Genomic DNA, 22,882 nt, shown 5'->3' with positions numbered 1-22,882 from the left:
TGTCCCAGGCTCAGATCTGTGAGTGTAGATTGGAAGGCATGAATAGAAGGTTTCATAATGTATTTAAAGTCTTAGTGCCCTTGTATATTTTAAAAGGTATGGGTTGTGAACCCGAACTTAAGGTAAAGAATGTTATATAATATTTTATAACTCCTATTAATAGTGAGTAAAGATGGAAATGAAAAGAAATTTTTGACAAATTTTGAGTAATATGTGTATATGTATTCATTTTGAATAAACTTTCTCTCCCACTTCCTATATTAGTGAGTAATTCAGAAGTAGGCCCTGCTCAACGCAATAATACACATATTACTCAAAATTTTTGACAAATTTTGAGTAATATGTGTATATGTATTCATATAAATATACATATCACTCTAAATCTCAAAATAAAATATCTAAATAGCATTTTCATTAAATATGTAGCGTGAAAGCAACTTACCTGGTGATTGAAATTCCAAAAGAATCAAAACAAAATTTATGTTTTTTCAATTTCATAAATTAAAAACAAAACCCTACTTAGAAAATTGAAAATATAAAGTAAAAATAAAAGCTCTATAAGATGACACCCTACTTTTTATCTTTGTTTCCAAAATTTCGACTTACAAATTGTTTTTTTCTATTCTTTCTTTTTCTTTTTTTTTTTTGAATGGCAGTGTATGTTACTTGTTATTGACAATAAATTTATAACTATTATATTTGTCTAAATTTCTCTTTTTAAGATATTGGTAAAATAAAGAGGTAATTACACCCATCTCAATTATGCACGATATCTTGGAATTTTTTAAAATAATATAAATCTCTCACAATTTTTGAAAACTCATGTGACTTTATCCCATCATTAGATAACCATTGTTAATTTTTTAAAATATCTAAAATACTCTCTCCCCCTCTTTTTCCTTAAGTCTATTACAAAACGGTCTCAAAAACATTTCAAAAATTACAGAAACAGTTTTAAAACGTTTTCCATTTTCTAAAAATAAAAATATTTTAAAAATACCAAAACGACTCCGGAGACATTTCCGTACAAAGTAACTTCTATATCATAACTCACTTTGGTTTCGGATGATGATTTTGTTCTATTCGATAAGGCCTTGGCTTGGTGGTGTTTTTGTTGATCTTGATTTCGATTCAGATCTTGCGAATTGGAGTGGCTTTTGGTTTCCTGATAGTTGCAATTTCTTGATGTCTTTTCTATGGGTTTTTACTCTCTGGTTGGAGTTATTTTTTATGTTTATTGTTTGTGTTCATGACTACATATATGTTACTATAATTACTAATAACTGTGAACACTAAATAAAGTAACCATTTCTATATATTATTGCAATATAGAGAGAGACGTCGAAAGATATATATGCTCCATTTACATTTTCATGGATGAAAGGATTAATTACAGAAGAAACTTCAAGCTTGAAGCTATCCGTCGCAGCTCGTGTGCTTGTATTCTGGAGCTCCCCCTTGGCGTAACACAGACACGTTGCAAATGCCGATCGACCAACTCAAGGTTGTAGAAAAGCAGTGCCTGTTAGTTGGGGATCCCCGGATTTCTCTCCCCAAATTCGCTAATGCCTTACTTGGTCTCTTATGCCGTACCAGCAACGAATTTACTTAAAGAAACCAACAGCATTGCGAGGGAGATCCTAACAAGGTATAAGGGTAGCCAAGACGGTTAGAAGGTAAACCATGATGATTACCATTCCTTCTAAGCGTTGCATTTTATGCAAGCTTTCCCTTATCTTCGTTTGCAAAGAGGCTGTTTCCACGCTCGATCCACGCTCCTAAAAAAATATATGTGTGTGTGACATATTCTTAAGTAAACAAATGAAACATGCATTAATATATGACATAACTACTAAAAATCTATATTCGATTTTATGATCTTGATTTCCCTAATACATAAAATGAAAACAAGAACAACCTAACAAAAACAAAAAACAAAAAAGAAAAAAAGAAAGGAAGATGCACAAATGATATGATGCAGAGTGTGATGATCAAGAAAGAACTCTTAAAGATTTATTTCTTCTACTTGCAACAAGAGAAAGTAAATTGAGGTGTACCTTTTAGGGATCCAATGCTTCGATCTCCAAGGAGATCTTCACTTTCTGTTTGCTCTTCCATCGTCTTGGTTCGGATTCAAGTGAACAATTCCAGGCAAACATGTTCTTTCAAGGTTCAAAATTAAGAAACATAATAGGTGAGGCAATAAGAGGATAGAAGAAGAAAATTTAGACACATGAAGTTTGTTTCCGAGGTTAATAAATTTATAGCGGTTAACAAAGCATGCATGTCATACACCTGGCTTATACGTGTCAATTACAGCTAGCAATTTGAGTTTGATACGATTGAACTTCTATTATAACTGAAATTGATAAAAGTATGTGTCAACTACAGTTAGCAATTTGAGTTTGATACGATTAAATTTCTATTATAACTGAAACTGCTAAAAGTAAAGTTGTGAAAAAAAATGAGATAAAAACTTTAATAGAATTACAGCTAGCAATTTAAGTTTGATACGATTGAACTTCTATTACGACTTAAAATGATAAAAGTACGTGTCAACTATAGCTAGCAATTTGAGTTTGATACGATTAAACTTCTATTACAAATGAAACTGCTAAAAGTAAAGTTGTGAAAAAAGAGGAGATAAAAACTTTAATAGAATTTCTCAATTATTTATTTAGAAATTGATAACGGATGCATGCACCATACACTTAGACTTTTACGAGCTGTAGTTACTTATTTTACGGAAAAGAAATCAAAATATCTTTATTAGGAGAGTGTGAAGATCTTAAAAAAAGTCCTCTTGTACTTTTTTTTTACTATATCATATTTTTTTGTGATTTTCTTTTATCAACAAGAATTAATTTTTTTGGATTATAAAATATTAGTCTTATTAATATTTCTAAACACATATGTATAGATAAGTTTATTTTTAATTTTAGATTTTTATAAAGATAGGATTAGTATATTTTTTTCAAAAAAATGTAAATCTAATTTATGATAGGGTCAGATACATATTTTCTTTTCTTTTTTTACATAGACCCTTCTATATCCCAAATGGAATATAGTCTTGGGAACATATTACATATTTAAATCTAATTTATGATAGGGTCTCGATTTAATAATATTCTTGGGAATATCATTGGTTCTCTCAATGCAATGGTAGACGTGCACGCTTTGCATTGTGATCACAATCTATTTTCTACCAGTAAATTTTGTGTTTAAGAAGATTCAATTCTGTATTTTAAAAAATAAAAAATACCCTCCTACCAACTATACTACAACCTTAATAATAAGGAACTAAATTAAATAATTTATTTTCCCAGCCACCTTTTATCTACCTCCCAAATCCCCAGTCATCAACACAAATTGGAAGACTATCTAAAAGCAATTTTTTTCTGAAACGGCACAAATGAAATGTCCAACCACATTCAATTCAATTCAAATAATACATTTGGAGTAATATTTTTACATTAATATATTATATTCTATATCATACCAACACAAATATATAATACATTAATACAATAATCACATCCACCATATGCCCTAACTTTATTTGAATACAGTTTTGCTTTTTTTGTGTTATGAATTTTTAGTTACAAGAAAATAATAATAATAATCACATCCACGGTAGGGTGGTAGGGCTAGGACAAGAAATTTATTTTAAAAAATACAAAATTAAAAATAAACATAAAGTTGTCAATCAGAATTTTTTCAATTTCATAAATTAAAAACAAAATTTCGAGTTACAACTCTTTATTTTTTCCAAAATTTGGAGTTACAACTTACAAATTGTTTTTTCTATTCTTTTTTTTTTTTTTTTGAATGGCAGTGTATGTTATATGTTATTGACTATATATATATATATATATATATTATGTTGTCTAAATTTCTCTTTTGAAGATATTGGTAAAATAAAGAGATAATTACAGTTACACCCATCTCAATTAAAATTAGGTGAATTTATGCATAATGTCTAGGTATTTTTTAAAATTATACAAATCTCTCTTAATTTTTGAAAATTCATGAGACTTTATCCCATCATTAGATAACTGTTGTTAATTTTTTAAAATATCTAAAATACCCTCTCCTCTATCTCCCTAGGTCTATCATTATTTAACAAAAATAAAGATTAAAGGGGTTATTATAGAGAAAAAATATCTTCCTTTTTTTGGTTGGTTTTTTGTAAAAAAATAATGATAAACATACAAAAATATTAAAATAATAATAATTAAAATATGATATTGTAACTAAATTAGTCACTCGCATTATAACTAAATAATAATATATGTTTTTTTTTCTTTTTCTTACTTTCTTATCCTCTCCATCAGACGGGAGGGGAAGAAAATAAAATTGTTCACAAAAGGTATTGAAAATAAAACTCCCCTTTTCATATCCAAAATAATAAAATAAAAGAAAAATAGAAAAAATAAAAGTTCAATCAAAAATTGCAAAAAGGGGCTAGAAAAGTTTTTTTGCATTTTAGAAACAAAAAAAATTAAAAAATGCCTAAATGACCCCCGAAACATTTTCGTGCATCATAGTTTATACATCTTAATTAATTCACTTTGGTTTCTGGTGATGATTTTGTTCTGTTCGATAAGGCCTTCTGGTGGTTGCTTGGTGGTGTTTTTCTTGATCTTGATTTTGATACAGATCTTGCAAATTGGAGTGGCTGTTGGTTGCCTGATAGTGCAATTTCTTGATATCTTTCTGTATGGGTTTTTACTCTCTGGTTGGAGTTCAATTTTCGTGAATACATATATGTTACTATAATTACTAAATGTGAACAGTACTAAATAAAGTAACCATTTCTATATATTATTGCAATATAGAGAGAGACCTCGATAGATATATATGTTCCATTTACATTTTCATGGATGAAAGGATTAATTACAGAAGAAGCTTCAAGCTTGAAGCTATAAATTTATCGCATCTCGTATGCTTGTATTCAGGAGCTCTCCCATGGAGTATCACAGACACATTGCAACTCCCGACCAACTCAAGGTAATTATCTTGTAGAAAATGCAGTGCCTGTAAGCTGGGGGTCCCCTCGGATTTCTCTCCCCAAATTCGCTAATGCTTGCTTGGTCTCTCATGGCGTACGAACAACAAATATACCTAAAAGAGACCAAAAACATTGCGAGGGAGATCCTAACAAGGCCTAAGGGTAGTCAAGATTGTCAGAAGGTAAACCATAATGGTTATCATTCCTTCTGAGTTTCGCATCTTTATGCAAACTTTCCCTTATCCTTTTTTGCAAAGAGGCTGTTTCCACACTCGATCCACAGTACTCCTGAAAAAATATACATGCGTGTGTGACATATTTTTAAGTAAACAAATGAAAATATGTATTAATATATGACATAATTATTAAAAATCTATATTCGATTTTATCATCTCGTTTTCCTTAATATATAAAATGAAAAAGCACAACCTAGCAAAAACAAAAAAAAAAAGAAAAGAGAAAGGAAGATGCACAAATGATATCATGCACAGTGTGATGATAAGGAAAGAACTCTTAAAAATTTATTTCTTCTACTCGCAACGAGAAAGAAAATTGAGGCGTACCTTTCAGGGATCGAATGCTTTGATCTTCAGGGAGATCTTCATTTTCTGTTTGCTCTTTCATCGTCTTGGTTCAGATTCAATTGAACTACTCCAATCGAACATGGTCTTTTCAAGGCTCAAAATTGAGAAACACAATAGATATTTCAATAAGAGGATAGAAGAAGAAAATTTAGACATATGAAGTTTGTTTCCAAAGTTAATAAATTTATAGCTATTAACAAAGCATGCATGTCATACACCTGGCTTATACATGTCAATTACAGCTAGCAATTTGAGTTTGATACAATTAAACTTCTATTACGATCGAAACTAATAAATGTAAAGTTCTGAAAAAAAATAAAAAAAGAGAGACAAAGACATTAATAGAATTCTTTAATAATTTATTTTAAAAATTGACAACATATACATGAACCATATATTTAGGCTTTTACGAGCCATAGTTACATATTTTAGGGAAAAGAAATCAAAAGATTTTTACTAAAAGAGCATGAAGATCCTAAAAAGAACCGTCATTTTGTGCTTTTTTATTACATAATATTTTTTTATGAATTTTTTTTATCAACAAGAATTATTTTTTTTGGATTATATATTTGAATTAGGGACGAAAACCTAAGATATATATAGAGTTTTTTATATGTAAAATATTAGTGCTATTAATATTTCTAAACACATATGTATAGATAAGTTTATTTTTAATTTCAGATTTTTATTCAGATTGTATTATTATATTTTGTCGAAGAATGTGTATCTAATTTATGACAAGTCGGTTACATATTTTCTTTCTTTTTACATAAACATCTCTTGATTTAATAATATTTTTGGGAGCATCTTTGGTTCTCTCAATGCAAATGCAATAGTATCCGTGCACGCTTTGCATTGTGATGATGATTTATTTTCTACATGTAAATTTTGTGTTTAAGAAGATTTGATTCTGTAATTTAAAAAATAAAAAATACCTTCCTACCAATTATATATAGAACAACCTTAATAAAAAGTAACTGAATTAATTTATTTATTTTCCCAGCCACCTTTTATCTGTCTCCCAAACACCACAAATTGGAAGACTATCTAAAAGCAAATGAAATGTCCCACTACATTTCCATTCGATTCGATTCAAATAAAAATAAATCAAATAGCACATTCAATTGGTGATGTCACATCACATAACAAATTAAATATACAAAAATATTATTTGTACATTTAATTTTAATTAACATTTAGATTAATATTTTTACACTAATATATTATATTTTATGTCATAACAATATAAATATATAACACATTAATATAAAACATCACTCTAGATCTCAAAATTAAGTATCTAAATATCATTTTCGTTAAATATATGTGAAAGCAACTTAGCTGGTGATTGAAAATCCAAAAGAATCAAAACCCAATTTCTGTTTTTTCAATTTCATAAATTAAAAGCAAAACCCAATATAGCAAATTGAAAATATAAATTAAAAATAAAGGTTCTATCAATTGACACCTTACTTCTTCTTTTTTTTCCCAAAATTTCGACTTACAGATTGTTTTTTCTATTCTTTTTTTTAATGGCAGTGTATGTTATTTGTTTTAGACAATAAATATATTATTATTATGTTTGTCTAAATTTCTCTTTTTAAGATATTGGTAAAATAAAGAGATAATTACACTCATCTCAATAATTATACATGATATCTTGGTATTTTTTAAAATAAAATTTCTCATAATTTTTGAAAACTCATGAGATTTTATCCCATCATTAGATAACCATTTCTAATTTTTTTTAAATATCTAAAATAGCCTCTCCCCCTCTCTTTCCCTAGATCTATCATTATTTTAAAAAAATAAAGGCTAAAGGGTCTATTATAAGGAAAAATGTCTTCCATTTTTTGGTTGGTTTTTAGGTAAAAAAAAAATAAAAGATAAACATACAAAAATATTAAAATAAAAATAAGAAAAATTAAAATATGATGTAACTAAATTAGTCACTCGCATTGATAACAACAGCAGAACAATAGCTTTTGGTTTAAAGTTGAACGTGCAACGTGCGGAAAAATAGCTTTCTTTCAGTTTTATAAAATATTTTTTTTAGTTTTTAATTTTAAATTTATAGTCAATGATATCTTAATATGTTATGTCTTAAAGTCATAGCATTCTCATTTGAAAGGATTTTTTTTTTTTTTAATTCACAGTATAAAGTTAAAAAATTAAAAAAAAAAACTGAATTTTTTATTTTCTAAATTCAATAGAACTTTAGATTTTGTGTTTTTTCTTTGCTCTTAATTAATGAGATTTCTTTTCCTCTCATTCTTGTGCTCACGTTAATTTGGAATACATTATGAAGAAGATGGTGAAAAATATATACTATATATATATATATATATATATATTAAACATTCTGATGGATGAAAAGATTATTTACAGAAGCTTTGATACAAATGCTGAAATAATATTAGAGCATTGTTATAGAATGAATGGGTTTAATCCATGGTACAAGATCCCAGTACTTCCCCCGGCCGGAAAATAATCTTTATACATTGTAAAACATAAATATCTGGTGGTTATTAATCCACCAGATCAGCAATCCACCCTATATCAGGGGCATTTGATTGCTGCCCCGATCGACGCGGGACACCCCTTGCCGTCCGATCACCTTCCCTGATCGTTAAGCCGCTTAAGCTGGCCAAAAAATCAGGGTTGCTGCCCCAGCTGGAAGTACCCTCGCTCGGCCTTTGTTGCATTGCCGCCGACGTCGAGGCTTCTCCACCGCGGTGCCATCTTCTCCGCTGTGATGGTTCACCGACGGCCTGGACAGGCTGACGGCCGTTGTTGTGGTGCCTAAGCTCCGCCAGCGAGTGTGCGAAGAAACAGACCCTTCTGTCGCACAACTCGCCGGCATGGCATAGGCGAGTACGGTACTTATCGGGGTGCAGCCAGTACTCGAAGACCCCATGGGCGAATTGGCAAGTGTCCCCCCTGATGCATTCTCCGTCTTCGCGGTAGTCCGGGCAGGGCACGGCGGCGTAGTTGTATCTTCGGGGATCTCGCCGGCGTGCCTTCTCACCGCGGTGAGCGAAGGGACACTGTGTCCACTCGTGCCGCCGCCTCCTCGGACACTGCTTGATCTTGAACCCATACATCCGAAATTCATCGGATTCGTATATGGTTCTGTCGAAGAGGTCGGGGCAGCGCCTGGGGTCGATCCGGGTTAGCTCCTGCTCAGAGAATTCATAGAAAGCTGGGTTATCTGAGTTCAACATTTCTGACGCCATATTCGTATATAAATTAACACGAAGCTTCGATCTCCACACAGATCAAAGAGCACTGCAAATATATGTATACTATCAGAGAAATCAGCTGCTTATACTTTTCTATAGGCATGCACGTACGAACCAATCTCTAGCTAGGGTCTTAGAGATGATCTGAATGGGCTTCAAAGATGTGCGTGTGTATATATATATATATATGTATGTATGGGAATGTTAAAAACTGGGCGATATATATATATATATATGATCAAAAGTTTGTGCTAGCTAGGGAAGAGAAGCTGAGAGGCAATGGTAGCAAATCAAAAGTTTGTGCTAGCTAGGGCAGAGAAGCTGAGAGGCAATGGTAGCAAATATATATAGCTAGCTAGATCAGAAAGAAAGCTCAGTGGATTTCAGTGAGTGAGACTGTGAGAGTCTGCCCTATATTTATAAAGCCAAGAACTGATTCAACCAGGGTTACAACTCAACCCATGGTGACGAGTAGTGTAGTATAGTGGAATGAACCTTGACGGCAATAATGAAGAAAATTGGAAAACGAAACAAAATAGGATGACAATGCCCTCTTACACGTGTGAAGCCCGTACACTGGCTGTTGCCTCATATGGACTTCTGTGTCGGTCAGCTAGTAGTCAATTTGGAGAAGAAGACTTCATATTTTATAATTTTCTTTTTCATTTATAAATTAAATGGAGGAAAGCAGCTTGGGGACGGAGATAAGAAGGAATTTCAAAACAGACTTTGTCGCTATTTCTCAACTAGCACGTGTGAGAATTTTGAACAAAAATAGAGCAATTAATTAATATGTGGCATGCATGCATCCATCCAACCTACAGTAGATTAGTAAGTAGTAGGAGAGTTTAGAAAGATTAATTACCAGCTGCTTCTTACTTAGGGCTGTCCATTTGATCCCCAACCCCGTTTGGGAGATCTCACCCTATGATCAAAGAAACTAGCTGAAGCCACCCATCATATTGCGAGAAAGATCTTAACAAGGAATTATGAGACTTGTGTTGAGTAGTTCTTTAACATATCTAAATTCTTTGAAGGACATCTTCATCATAAGAGGCTCTTCATTTTGTGAGAATCGAAAGAAGGTTGTACTTATATATAACCTTCCATTAGAAACTCGCTCCACCATCGGTCTATATTTTCTGAAAAAGAAAAATAAATTATTACATGTATGCATAAAATTAAGTTAAAGCAAATGCATACTAAATAAACATTATGAATATATATGATGCAAGTAAAGTTTTGGTGTTATTTTTGTGGACTTTTGGAGCAAAAATCTCCGCTAAAGTTATGTGACATGAATACTTTAATAAAAATAAAAGTATATTAATAAATAATACTCTTACAATAAATACAAATGAATGAATTACGAATGGTTTTGACTGGCAACCCTCAACAAATCATATTCATTTTATCTATCTATATATATTCCTTTGATTTTTTTAAGAACGTCAACAGTAATCAAGAATAAATATTTTCTTAATTAAAAACGTAGACCTAAGAGAGAAATTAATATACAAAGATGAAATATAATTTTATACTTTTAAATGCCATGATATAGTTGAGGGAACAAAATACATCAATAGCTCAACCAGCTATCATATCTTTAACATATATAAACTATTATATATATATATATATATATGTAAAGGGAGAAGATTAAGGAAGAAAGAGAGGAAAATACTAAAAGTAAAGTTCTTTATGACAAAATTTTAAGCACCATCTCAACTCTAATAAGAGTGTTAATAAACATTAAATTATACTTCAGCAGAATTTTTAACATATAGATTAATTCTATAACAAGAACAGTGATGAATAATTGACTGTAAATATCCACACTTAAACGCAAGGTTAACTATAAACTTCTAGATTGTACGTATTTTTGCAACACTTTAACAAATAACTATAAACTTGTAGGAGCTTTGATGGTATAAGGAACATTTCTCCAAATACTTATTGAAAATGTGCATTTGATACCTAAATTGAAAGAAATGAATGTACCTTCTGATTGTTTTAATCTCTTGGAAGATACCTTTTACTGCTTCAATTTCTATGGAGATCTCTATTTTCTGGTTGCTTTTTCATGTTGGCTCCGATGCAATTGAGCATTTCCAGGCAAGCATGTTCTTTGAAGGTTCAAAACTAAGAAAGAATAAGATGATAGAGCAAAGATGCGGTGAAGTTGTACTCTCAAGTTGTCAATAGATTTATAGCGGATTACAACGAATGCATGTCATACATTTGGGTCTCTACGTGTTAGCTGTAATCAGTAGTTTGAGTCCAACACGATATAACTTCAATTATGGCCGAACGATTCGAACCGACAATAACAATACGACAACTTATAAAATGATCTACTCAATTTAATAAAAAATAAAATAAGAAAAAATGTTAAAATTAAAGAGACTCGAGTCACAAAGTCATGAAAACAAGGTAGAAGGAGAAGATTCCAATTGAATTACCTAATATTTTAGCAATGTACAAGCAAGTCATATCATATATTCAGGCTTCTACGTGTCGACTATAGCTAGTTGTTCGAGTCTAGCACGATTCAACTCCTATTGTGATCAAATCACAAAATAAAAAATATATACATTTGATTATTCAATTTCATGTATCTTTTTAAAAATTTGAAAAAAATTCTTAATTCCTTTTCGATTTTCCCTCCCCAATCATTCATTGTTGGCAACCTAATGTCGTTGGAGTATCACTAGAGTACTAACTATTGACGACCTTCCTCCACGACTCCCCACACCCCTTGATTGCGACTTCTAGAGAAGAGTTTTCTCTTGTTTTCTTTCTTTTTATTCAAAAAAAAAAATAACCACCCTTATATGATTCTCAAATAAGAGGGAATGTGTATTTATTGGGTGAAAGAAAGTGTAGGAGGGGATTAGTAGTTGAGAGTTGTGGGTTTTGAATGAGATTGAATGGAACAGGGGAAAGCTTGGTTGGCATACATCTGCTATATGATATGGCATATATATAGTACAATCTAAAATATTAATATCTTCTATTTAAACAATTAATTACCCATTTATTTTATCTATATATATATCCATTAAATGAATTTACTTATATTAATAAATTTTACAAATGCTATTGAATTTGTTTAAAATTTTCAATTTTATTTCAATAACAAAAATAAAAATAAAAAGGAGAGGACACTCAATAAATGAATTTATTAAGAAGCCTAAAATTTTAATTCGTTCCAATAAGAGAAAATGTGACTCTCATAAATGATTTTATTTACATTAATAAATTTTACAAACTCTGAAATCATTAAAATCTTATAATTTCTTTTAATGACAAAAATACAGAAAAATGAAGACATCCATTAAATAGATTTACTTACAATGAAATGGCATCCATTAAATGAGTTTATTTATATTGAATTTCTTTAAATTTTACAATTTCCTTTCAATAAAAAATAAAAGAACACCCATTAAATAAATTTATTTACTTGCATAAAATTTAAATTACAGTGAATTTATTTAAACCCTACAAAAAAAAATTAATAATGAAATAACACTCATTAAATGAATTTATTCACATAAATAAAATTAAAAATTCTATTAAAATTATTTAAACATTATAATTTTTTAATAACACAAAATAAAGAAAAGGGAAATAATACTAATTCCGTGCTTATACATCACCAACTCTCCTACTAGTAATGTAATTAGAGTTATCTACGATTATGAGTTAATTTCTGTGAATAACAAGCCATTGAGAAAATGGCACTAGAAAACACAATTATTAAATACTATTTTACACTTTTACTCAGTTTTAAGCTACCAACAGCTTTTCGTTCTTCCTTAAGAGAAAGTTGAACATGCAACACGAGAAAATGAGATTTTCCTTCTTCTTTATTTTTTATTGTTTGAGCTCAGGTAATTTTAGAATACATTAAGAAGAAGATGGTGAAAAATATACTTTTTATTTACATTTTGGTGGATGAAAGGATTAATTGCGTAAGTTTTGAAGTGATCACCACAAATACAAAAGTTCAAATATTTCTATGGCATTTCTTCGAAATGAGTGGTTTAACCCATCTTAATTACAACAACCCAACACTCCCCAGAAAACTAATAATTTTACACGGATCAAAACATATATATCTGGTGGTTATTAATCCACCAAATCAACAATCCACCTTATATCATCAGGAGCATTTGATTGGTGCCCTGATCGATGCCGTACACCCCTTGCCGTTCGGTCACCTTTCCTGATTGTTAAGCTAGCTGCTCAAGCTGGCCAGAAAATCAGGGTTGCTTGCTTCCCTCTCACCTCGGCCGTTCAAATTAGTGTCGTCGATGTCAAGGGTTCTCCAAAGCAGCGCTATCTTATCCCTACTGCTGGTTCCCTGATGGCCTGGACGAGGTGGTCCCAGCAGTCTGCGATGCCGAGCCCCGCCATTGACTGTGTAAAGAAACAGACCTCGTCTGTCGTACAACTCGCTGGCCTTACATATATAGTTGAGTAGACTACTTTCGGGTGTGAAGCCAGTACGCGAGGACCCCGTTCGCAGGTGTCCCCCCTGATGCAGTCTACTTCGTATATGGTTCTGGCCGGAAGAGACCGGAGTAACGCCGGCTGTCGGCCCCGGAAAACTCCTGCTCAGAGAATTCATAGAAAGTTGGGCTATCAGAGTTCAACATTAATTTGGGACATCATACCCATATATAAACACGAAGATTCAATCTCCATTCAAAGCTGATCAATCAAAAGAGGCTGTTTTATATATTGATATGCAGGGGAATGGCAACATATGGGTGATGATCAAAAAATTTTGAGGGAAAAAGAAAACACCCACTCTATATATATATATATATATATATGTATGAATCCATCGATAAAGGGATTGAGAAGCCATCCACGTAATTATGCATAAAGCCACACCTGGCTCAACCAGGGTTTACAGGCTAACCCATGGTGAAGACGGAAGCCAGTGAAGAAAATTGGAAAAGAAACAGAGGAGAAGACGAGGAACACGACGACAACTTTCTCACACGTGTCAAGGACCACGGACGGCTCTCTGTGTCGGTCAGATAGTCAATTGGAAGAAGAAACGTTTCTATATAATAATTTTTACTCTGTGAAAGAATTAAGAAAAGAAAATTCACCCGTTAAAATCCAGGAGGTGTCTTGGGGATGGAGTGGGTGACAGAATTAGAAAGCCATTGTCAAACAAACTTTGTCACGTACTCCATGCGTTCAGTTCCCACGTGTAAGAATTCTGCACAGAGGTTTAGATTTCCTAAATAATAATAACAATATATCCAAAATGAACTTTAAAAATATTTACTTACTTGTGGGTTCGGTTGCGGATTTGATCCTCAACCCCCTTGGTCTTCGGGTGGTCTCATAATGTAATCCAAAAATATAATTACAAGGACCAATGATATTGCGAGTGAGATCCTAATAAGATACAAAATTAGTTTAGAGTAGGCTTTCGATATATGAGACTTCTGGTCACTTTTAAGTTCTTTGAAGAGCCTATTCAATACGAACAATTTCTCTTTTTGTAAGAATTGAAAAGATGTCATATGTGCATATAACATTCCCCTTATATATTTCTTTTTTTGTAAATGAACTGTTCCCAACAGCCATCCATGTTTCCTGAAAAAAAGAAGATAAAATATCAGTGATATTTTGAAGTGATCAAATGAAAATACATGCTATATATGATATATATATGCAGATACACAGCAAATAGAAAAGTGAAAATTTTTGTTGTGCTTCTAATTGAAATAGAAAAGTGTTTTATTTACGATATTGTGGGTCATGATACATAAATTGAAAGGAGAGTACAAAATATATCATACCCTATAATACATAAATTGAAAGAATTGAGATGTACCTTTTATCGCTTCAATCTCTACTTTGTGATTGCTTTTTCAGGTCGATTTTACAGCAATTGAGAGACTCCAGGCGAGTATGTTCTTTGAAGGTTCAAAATTAGGAAAGGTGAACAAGAAGATGATGAGATGACAAGTGAACTAAAGATGCAATGAATTTTGTGTTGTCGAGTTAGTAGATTTATAATGAATTACAATGAATGCATGTTATACATCTGGGTCTCTACGTGTCAATTACAATAGTAATTTGAATCTTGCACGACTTAACTTCAATTGTAATTAAATAATTTGAACCGATAAAAATGTTATGACGTGTAAAACTAATAAAATAAGCTACTCATCCATTTAGAAAAATAAAATAAGAAAAATTATTAAATTGAATGAAACTAGACTCAAAAAAATTATGAAAAGATAGAGAAAGGAGGAGATTTTAATAGAATTTCCATATACTTTAGCAATTCACAATGAATGCATGTCATATGCTTAAAGTTCTACATGTCAACTAGAGTTACTAGTTTGAATTCCACACGAATTCAAGTTGCATTTTGATCTAATGTCGGAATGTATAGAAGATGGTATTTGGTTGCTCATTTTCATTTTTCTTTCTCTCCAATTCTTGTCGCTAAGGATGGCATGGATTAGTTAATTCATAAAAAAAATCATAACCACGACCAGAAAAAAAAAAAAAAAAAAAACATCAGTTATGGTTATGATTAATATGAAAAAATCATAATCAAAACAAAAAATCACAACCATAACTTTAACCATAACGAATAATTATATATTTAATATTAATTTTTATATATTTTATAGTATTAGTTTATAAATGAATAATTTTAAATATATCTTCATTTATAAAATTGTTCAAAAAATAAAATTGTTATCTTGTGTGTCATTATTTTAAGAATTTCATTTTTGTTACTAGATTTATTGAGACCAATTCTAGTTTGTGTAATCATTTATTTAACTCTAATTTAAATGTGCATCTACAATTTTAGTTGGCTATTTTATATATTTTCTGAATTCGTTACTTATTCTTTAATTTAATAAAAAAAAATTGTTTTTATTAAAATTTTATTTAATTACATAATTTATTATAGGGGTTATGCATAAAACTTCATATCATTATATTCATCGATTATGGGTGTGATTATAAAAATTTAAAACCATATAATTACGGTTATAGACATAAAACTATAATTACATTCACTATTATCTTAAAAGTCATAATTGAACCGATCCACATTAATTATCTCTACTTGTTGTTGACTAGCCAACTCGATATAATACCACCAAATACTGGCCATCGGGGACTCAAATACTGGCCATCGGGGACTCTGCCCACCAACTGCCCACTAGCCGGCGATCCCCTAATTAAAGAAGAAGAAAAATAGCATGAGAAAATGGAAACCCAATTCTTTTATATATTATGAAATTCAATATATTAAATGCACTATTATATAATATTATTATATGGTAATGTAATATAATATTTTAATATGTTGCATTATTTGTATTATATTATTATATAATATATTATAATAATGTTATTGCATACAGAATATTTTTGTTAGTATTGTAAAAATATCACGAAATTAGAAGATTCATCAATTCATCCGAACTCATCAGTAAGTACAACCTGATCAAATCATAAGAATGAGTTTAACTAATAAGGATTAAATCATAAGAAGATTTAATGGTTTAACCCATCTTAATTATATATACAACAACCCAATACTAGTCGAAAAATAATATTAATCTTTGCATCAACCACCACCTCTACTATATCTACTACATAAATACCTGGTGGCTAATTAACCCACCAGATCAGCAATCCACCCAATGTCAGGACCATCCGGCTGTTGCTGAATTCCCCTTGCCCTTTGATCGCCTTCCCTGATCACCAACCCACTCAAACTGGCCAGAAAATCAGGGGTAGAAGTACCCCCACTGGGTCGCGTCGAGGCTTCTCTATAGTGGCGGCGCCATCTTCTCCCCAGTGCCGGTTCGTCGATGGCCAAGACGCGACGGTGCCGGGTGTGTTGGTGCCTGAGCTCTGCTAGCGAGTGCGCGAAGAAACAAACCTTTCTGGTGCAGAATTGCCCGGCGTTGCATGGGCGTGTGCGATACTTCTCCGGGTGAAGCCAGTACTCGAAGACCCCGTGAGCGAACTGGCACGTGACTCCCCTAGTGCATTCTCCGTCTTCACGGAACTCCGGGCAGGCTATGGCCGCGTAGTTGTACCTCCGAGGGTCACGGCGGCGCGCCTTCTCGCCACGGTGGGCATAGGGACACTGCGTCCAGTCATGGCTTCGTATCCTCGGACAGCGCTTGATCTTGAAACCGTACATCCGAAATTCATCGGATTCGTTTACGGTCTTGTCGAAGAGAGCGGGGAAGCGCCGAGGGTCTATCCGAGCACGCTCCTGCTCAGATAAATCTTCATGGAAAGCTGGGTTGTTGGAGTTCAACATTTGCGGCATCATCATGACGTCGAGATATATATATATATGAGGATTGGAAAAATCTGGGAGAGAGATCAAAATTTTTAAGGGACAGTGAGAGAGCGATGGAGGCTGCCCCAAATATATAAAGCCAGAACTGAGTACTCTACCAGGGTTACAAGTTAACCTAAGATGAGTTACATATATATATACATGGAAAGAACAATTAATCTGATTACGGGAATCTGAACGGCGACCCACCTCAAAAGCCATGGGGTGAGGAAAAACGTCCCAATAGCAACAAAGAGATGACAACTGAGATCGCTTAATTTCTTACACGTGTGCATGGCCATGCACTGGCTGCCGGGCGGTCAGCTGGTCGTTTGGGAGAAGGAAGTTAATTTTATTCTATTATTATATAAAACCACCTATACTCATTTAAAATAAATGCTCAAACTGTTTTAAAATATTAATGACCTTAGTTAGGGGTTCGGGGTTTGGCGTTCCGCATTTAGCTGGTTTAGCGTTCAGCGTTTAGCGTTAAGCGTTCGGGGTTTGACATTTATTGTTCAACGTTTGAAGTTCAGTACATATTTATTGTTCAATATTTGGCATTTAATTAAGATTCGATATTTAACATTTAGGATTCATCATTAGCGTTTGAAATTTGACATAAACTTTTAGAGTTAGAGGTTTGGCGTTGAGCGTTCGAAGTTATACGTTATAGAAGTTGAGCGTTCGAAGTTATAGAATTAATCCTTAACTTTGGAATGTATGAGTGGTTAATCCTTAACTTTGGAATGTATGAGTGGTTTCTCATTATACGATAGTCTACAAGTGCATTTAAGTGTTTTTGAGGGGTCTTCATTGTACAAAATTTCACATTTTGTGAAGAGTAGGTTCCGGTTGTGTTTGCATGCGACCTTCCCATTACTTTTGCAATAAGATTGTTTTCATAATTAATTCATTTGTGATTCATATGAAAATGGAAATATGTGACATTTTTTAAATTATGTAACTATAATATTTTAACAAATGATATATACTTTTTTTTTATGATCTAGGTGTTCGGGCTTCACCCACCTAGTTCTGGAGAAGACCGACATTTTCTCCTAGTTCGATTTCCTGATAAATCGGATGTGATCACAAGTTTATACACTCATAAGCGGACATACGGTCAATTCTCATCAAATGAAGTATGTCTACTTCTACCAAGAGTTAATTTCCCGCCACTTTTAAAAAAATTTAAAAATTTTATCACTTGTGCCATGCTCTAGAGGCGCAAATGATATATACTTGGGATGACCACCTTCGCACGGTATCCGGTGCTTGTGTCATTGATTACGTCAGGTGAGATAAATCGTAAGTTGGGTCTTTGACCCTTACACAGGGCAAGAATCAAACTTGTAACTCATTAGATTAATACTAACATATTGGTCATTCGACCGCTCAACTCATTCTTTGGATGCACAAATGATATATACTTGGTCCAAGGTGAAATCGCTCACCCCGAGCGCCCCCCACACCCGGCTCAACAGAACGTGGGAAGAGGTTAATCATGGTGACCCAACCGGACGCAGTGGCTAGATCCGCGCTCACCGCGCACAAGGAGCCCCCTCTCACTTTAGAGAGAGGTACCCCCACACTGTCACTTGCAAGACTCGATCCTTAGTCTTGGTCCAAGATTCACTACGAAAGGCACTTTGTGCCCCCTTCTTGACCAACTGGGCTGTCCATGTGGGCCACAAATGATATATATTTTATAATACAACAAACGGTTTATTATCATTGTTGAATGACTTACAAAGAATTTGACCAACCATCCAACACCTAGCTACTACCAGTTAATCTCCATCGGTTTCAAATTGTATTATTTTTTTCATGTCTTTAATTTTTTTTTTTAAATATTAATGGTAATTAGTCACGGGACTTGCACAAATATATATAGCTAAAATTTCACTTGCACATTTTAACAAATATTACTTTTATAATAATTATGAACAACTCTATTTATTATCGCTATTGAATGAATTACAAATTGAATTTGACGGCTAATTAAAATTGTATTTATTTTATCCATATCTAATTGATATTTTTTTTTTAAATGTTAATAGTAATTAGCCACGTGACATGCACGCGACTAAAAATTCACTTTGATATTTCAACAAATAATGCTCCTATAAGAAACAAGTGAACAACTAACTGTGTTTATTATGGTTGTTGAATGCATTATATCCGGGCATCATATTCCTAACATATAAATTATTTTAAATCAATCAGATCAACCAGTATTCAGTGAATTTTAATGAAGGTAAGATGCTTTGATAAAAACAAGTTAATAAATTCTCTTCGACCGAGAGATTGCTCATCCTCACATGCATGCACCTAGAAATGTATTTTGGCAAAATGCATAAAAATGCCCTCAATTTTCGTCTTTTAATTATTTACCCCCTCCAACTTTAAAGCGATCCTCACATGTCTCTAAATTTTTAATTTTAAAACAATCACATACTTCATCTAGCAACATAATTGTGCTTGAGTTACACGCGATCTGACGTGGATCCCTTCATTGGCCAAGCCAACAAGAGGGCATCGCATGTGTCGTGTTACACAACAGAGTTGGGTCTCGCGACACTACAAAATAAGATGCGGGGCTTGCAATAAAAAACACGGCAAAGGTTGGAGCTAGCGACCATGGCCTCATAAAAGAGGAAGGTGAAGACAGCGGAGACCCCTCCACTGTACTCGGTGTCGTCAATTCATAACTTTATTTGCTCAATACCGTTGTCGATTCACAAACACAAACTGGACTAAGTCGTCGTCGATTCACGAACACAAATCGATGTTTCATACTCAGTGCTATTGTTTTCGTGCAACACGAATCAATTCAACCTCAAATATGCTCAATGCCGTTGTCAATTCACAAACACAAACTTGGCTAAACCATCATCATGGTGAATTCAACCTCAAACAGGGTTAGTCGGTGGCAATGAAGGTGAGACCAAGGTTGGTTGGTAGTGATGAAGAAATGTGAGAGGTTAGTCGACACTAAGAAAGTGAGAAGTCCGTCGGCTACGAGGGAAGGGAGCGGTCAGTCAGTGAAGGGGAATGCAGGGGTCAGTTGGTGACGATAAGGAATGCAAGAGGTCAACAGCGGCAGCTAGGCATGGGAGAGGTCGGTCGACAAAAGAAAAGGCGAGGGGTCATTCAATAGCTACAAGGAAAGCAAGAGATAGGCGACGAAAGTGAGAAATGTGAAAGGTCATTGACGAGATGAAGAAGAAAAAAGAAATTGAAAATTTTAGCCATTGCATATTCCTCTGCCACGCATGAGTTCACGCGCTATGCTAATTGAATCAAGAGGTGTGATTGTTTACGAAATGAGAAATTGATGGTCACAATTATTACGAAATTAAAATTAAGTTGAAGGGCATAATAGGTCCAACTTAAAGTTAAAGAGTCCAAAATGACCAATTAGTCGAAGTTGAGGAACATTTTTGTAACACCCAAGATTTTTAAACTGAAATATAATGTAATACTTGAGATTTTTATCTTCTAATACTTGAGGAAATATGTCCTTTCAAAGGATTATAGAAGCCTTGAGACAAAGGTTCAGTTTTTGAGCTAGTGGCAAAATCGTAAATATTGAGATTCGGGTAAAAGTGTAATTTACCTAAAAATCAGGGGTATTAGCGTAATTAGTCCTTTCTTCGGGGACTAAAATCCAATTAAAAATTGGCCTAGGGACGAAGTTGGAAAGGGTCTAAGTGCAATTACTTGAAAAGTTTGGGCCAAAGTGTAATTCTTGAAACCTTTTTACTAAGGGCATTTGGGAGATTCAAGAAAAACCTCATAAATGATTTTAGAGATAAGGATGAAACCTCATGATGATATTAGAAATAAGATTAAGACTCATGATGACTTTAGAGATAAGATAAAGGTTCGTGATGACTTTAGAGATAAAGATTAAGCCTCATGATGACTTTAAGGATAAGATTTGATTTGATTTGGATAAGATTTGATAAGATCTTATTTGGATAAGATTTTATTCAGATAAGAATGATTGCAGAAAATCTAAGAAGATTTGGAATGATTAAAGAATATCTTAGAAGATTTGTAATGATTAGAGAATATCCTAGAAGATTTGGAATGATTAGAGAATATTTTAGAAGATTTGAAATTATTGGAATATCTTAAAAGATTTAGAAAAGATTTGAAATGATTGTGACTTACTTGGTGGCCAAGTTTCCAAGCCTATAAATAGGGCTCATGGCCAAAGGTTTCCTCATTCTAAGTTGGGATAAATTCGTGCTAGACGGGAATGCTTCGAGCTTTTTGTAAAGGTGAAGCCTTCAGCATTCAAATCTCATCAAACCAAGTTAAGGTAAGTACATTATGAACTATTTATGATGTTTAAGCATGACTATGAACTATGTTATGTGGTCCCTCATGTTATGTTATGTTCACGCAAGTTTCGGGACCAGAGCTCGATAGCGCTACGCACGAGGGTTCTTACCCCTGCAAGTTGGTGGAACCTCTCGTGTCTCCATACGATATGTTATGTTATGTCATGATTTGTTTAAATATATATGATGGTTCTCTTGTACTTACTGAGATTTGCATAATCTCACCCCCCTTATGTTTCCCCCCCTATGTGAGTATGAATGAGGAGATCGGGACATGGACGTGGAGCATGGTGGCTTGTTTAAAAAGGATTTTCAAGAATTTAAGTTTAGTTTCCTTTTGAAGCAATGTTTTTAGGGTTAAACTCTGATCTTTTCCTATATGTATACCATAAAGCATGTCTTGGAATTTTATTTGATTTAAAGGAAATATGATTTTAGTTTTAAGCTTCGGATATTTTTATATGAATATTATTATCATTAAGCATGTAAGTAAGTTACGGGTGTCACATAGTGGTATCAGAGCCAGGTTTACTTTCCTGTAGACTCAAATTGTTTTTAAAGAAAATTTTATTTTTTTTGCTTTTAGTAAAAATTTTAAGGAAATGCTTTTAAGGAAACATGAAAATCCACCACGTCCCATTCAAACTTCTGATCTCCGGGTAAGTTATAAGAATTGCTATGCTTATTCTTTACGGATACTATGCTCATGCAAGTCATATCCCCCTTAACTATGTAGTTATTCTCTCAAGCTATATTTATGAGCGTATGTTGTTATATGTATGCACACGTATGAAGCTCATGTTGGAATAAGTATGTGAGAGATATGATTCTTATTTGTCATTAATTAGTATGCGTTTTTCGCTAGTGATATTGCTCCAAACTCAAGAGTTCATGATTATAGCGGAAATACTTGTTTAGGAAGGGCTTATTAGAATGAAAGCAATTAGGAATCAAGTCCATCAAGAAGAGCTTGCAAAATGAATCATAATTAAACATGGATCTATTGTTGAGTTTATTGATATGTGTGACTGCGCTAAGGGCTTTGTCACAAAGACCTAAACTGTCTAAGGCGAGCTTGGGACTTAAGTGGTTCACGTGACCCCCCTCCTTACCTGGAAGCTCCTTAGTTGTGTGTTATACATATTGGTATATGAAACGATGGACTAACAAATCATAGTTAATACGAAGTTCCACAATAGTACTCTTTATCCTTAAGGACCCTACATTCAAGAATTAATTATTCTTTTTCACATAAGGTTATGGAAACCCGTGCAAGAAGTGCCAATAGTAGGGGCAGGCAGCCGCAAAATGAGGCTAGCGAAACCAACAACCTC

The 22,882-nt window shown here is 33.1% G+C and overlaps 2 protein-coding genes across 2 annotated transcripts; both read right to left on the bottom strand.

The window, feature by feature from the left end:
* Nucleotides 1-8,123: 8,123 nt before the first annotated feature.
* LOC127794281 (zinc finger CCCH domain-containing protein 54-like) lies at nt 8,124-8,819 on the bottom strand. Its single transcript, XM_052325264.1, has one exon. The coding sequence runs from the start codon at nt 8,817-8,819 to the stop codon at nt 8,124-8,126; it is 696 nt and encodes a 231-aa protein (XP_052181224.1).
* Nucleotides 8,820-16,310: 7,491 nt separating this feature from the next.
* Nucleotides 16,311-17,187, bottom strand: LOC127794276 (zinc finger CCCH domain-containing protein 54-like). The gene is made up of 2 exons (XM_052325254.1): nt 16,522-17,187; nt 16,311-16,337 (listed from the first exon to the last, which is right to left on the bottom strand). Exons 1-2 carry the CDS (start codon nt 17,185-17,187, stop codon nt 16,311-16,313), a joined length of 693 nt encoding a protein of 230 aa, XP_052181214.1.
* Nucleotides 17,188-22,882: the final 5,695 nt, after the last annotated feature.

This window comes from Diospyros lotus, chromosome 1, assembly GCF_014633365.1.
Source record: "Diospyros lotus cultivar Yz01 chromosome 1, ASM1463336v1, whole genome shotgun sequence".
NCBI classification, from domain to species: Eukaryota; Viridiplantae; Streptophyta; class Magnoliopsida; order Ericales; family Ebenaceae; genus Diospyros; species Diospyros lotus.
This window is presented reverse-complemented; position numbering and strand designations above follow the sequence as displayed.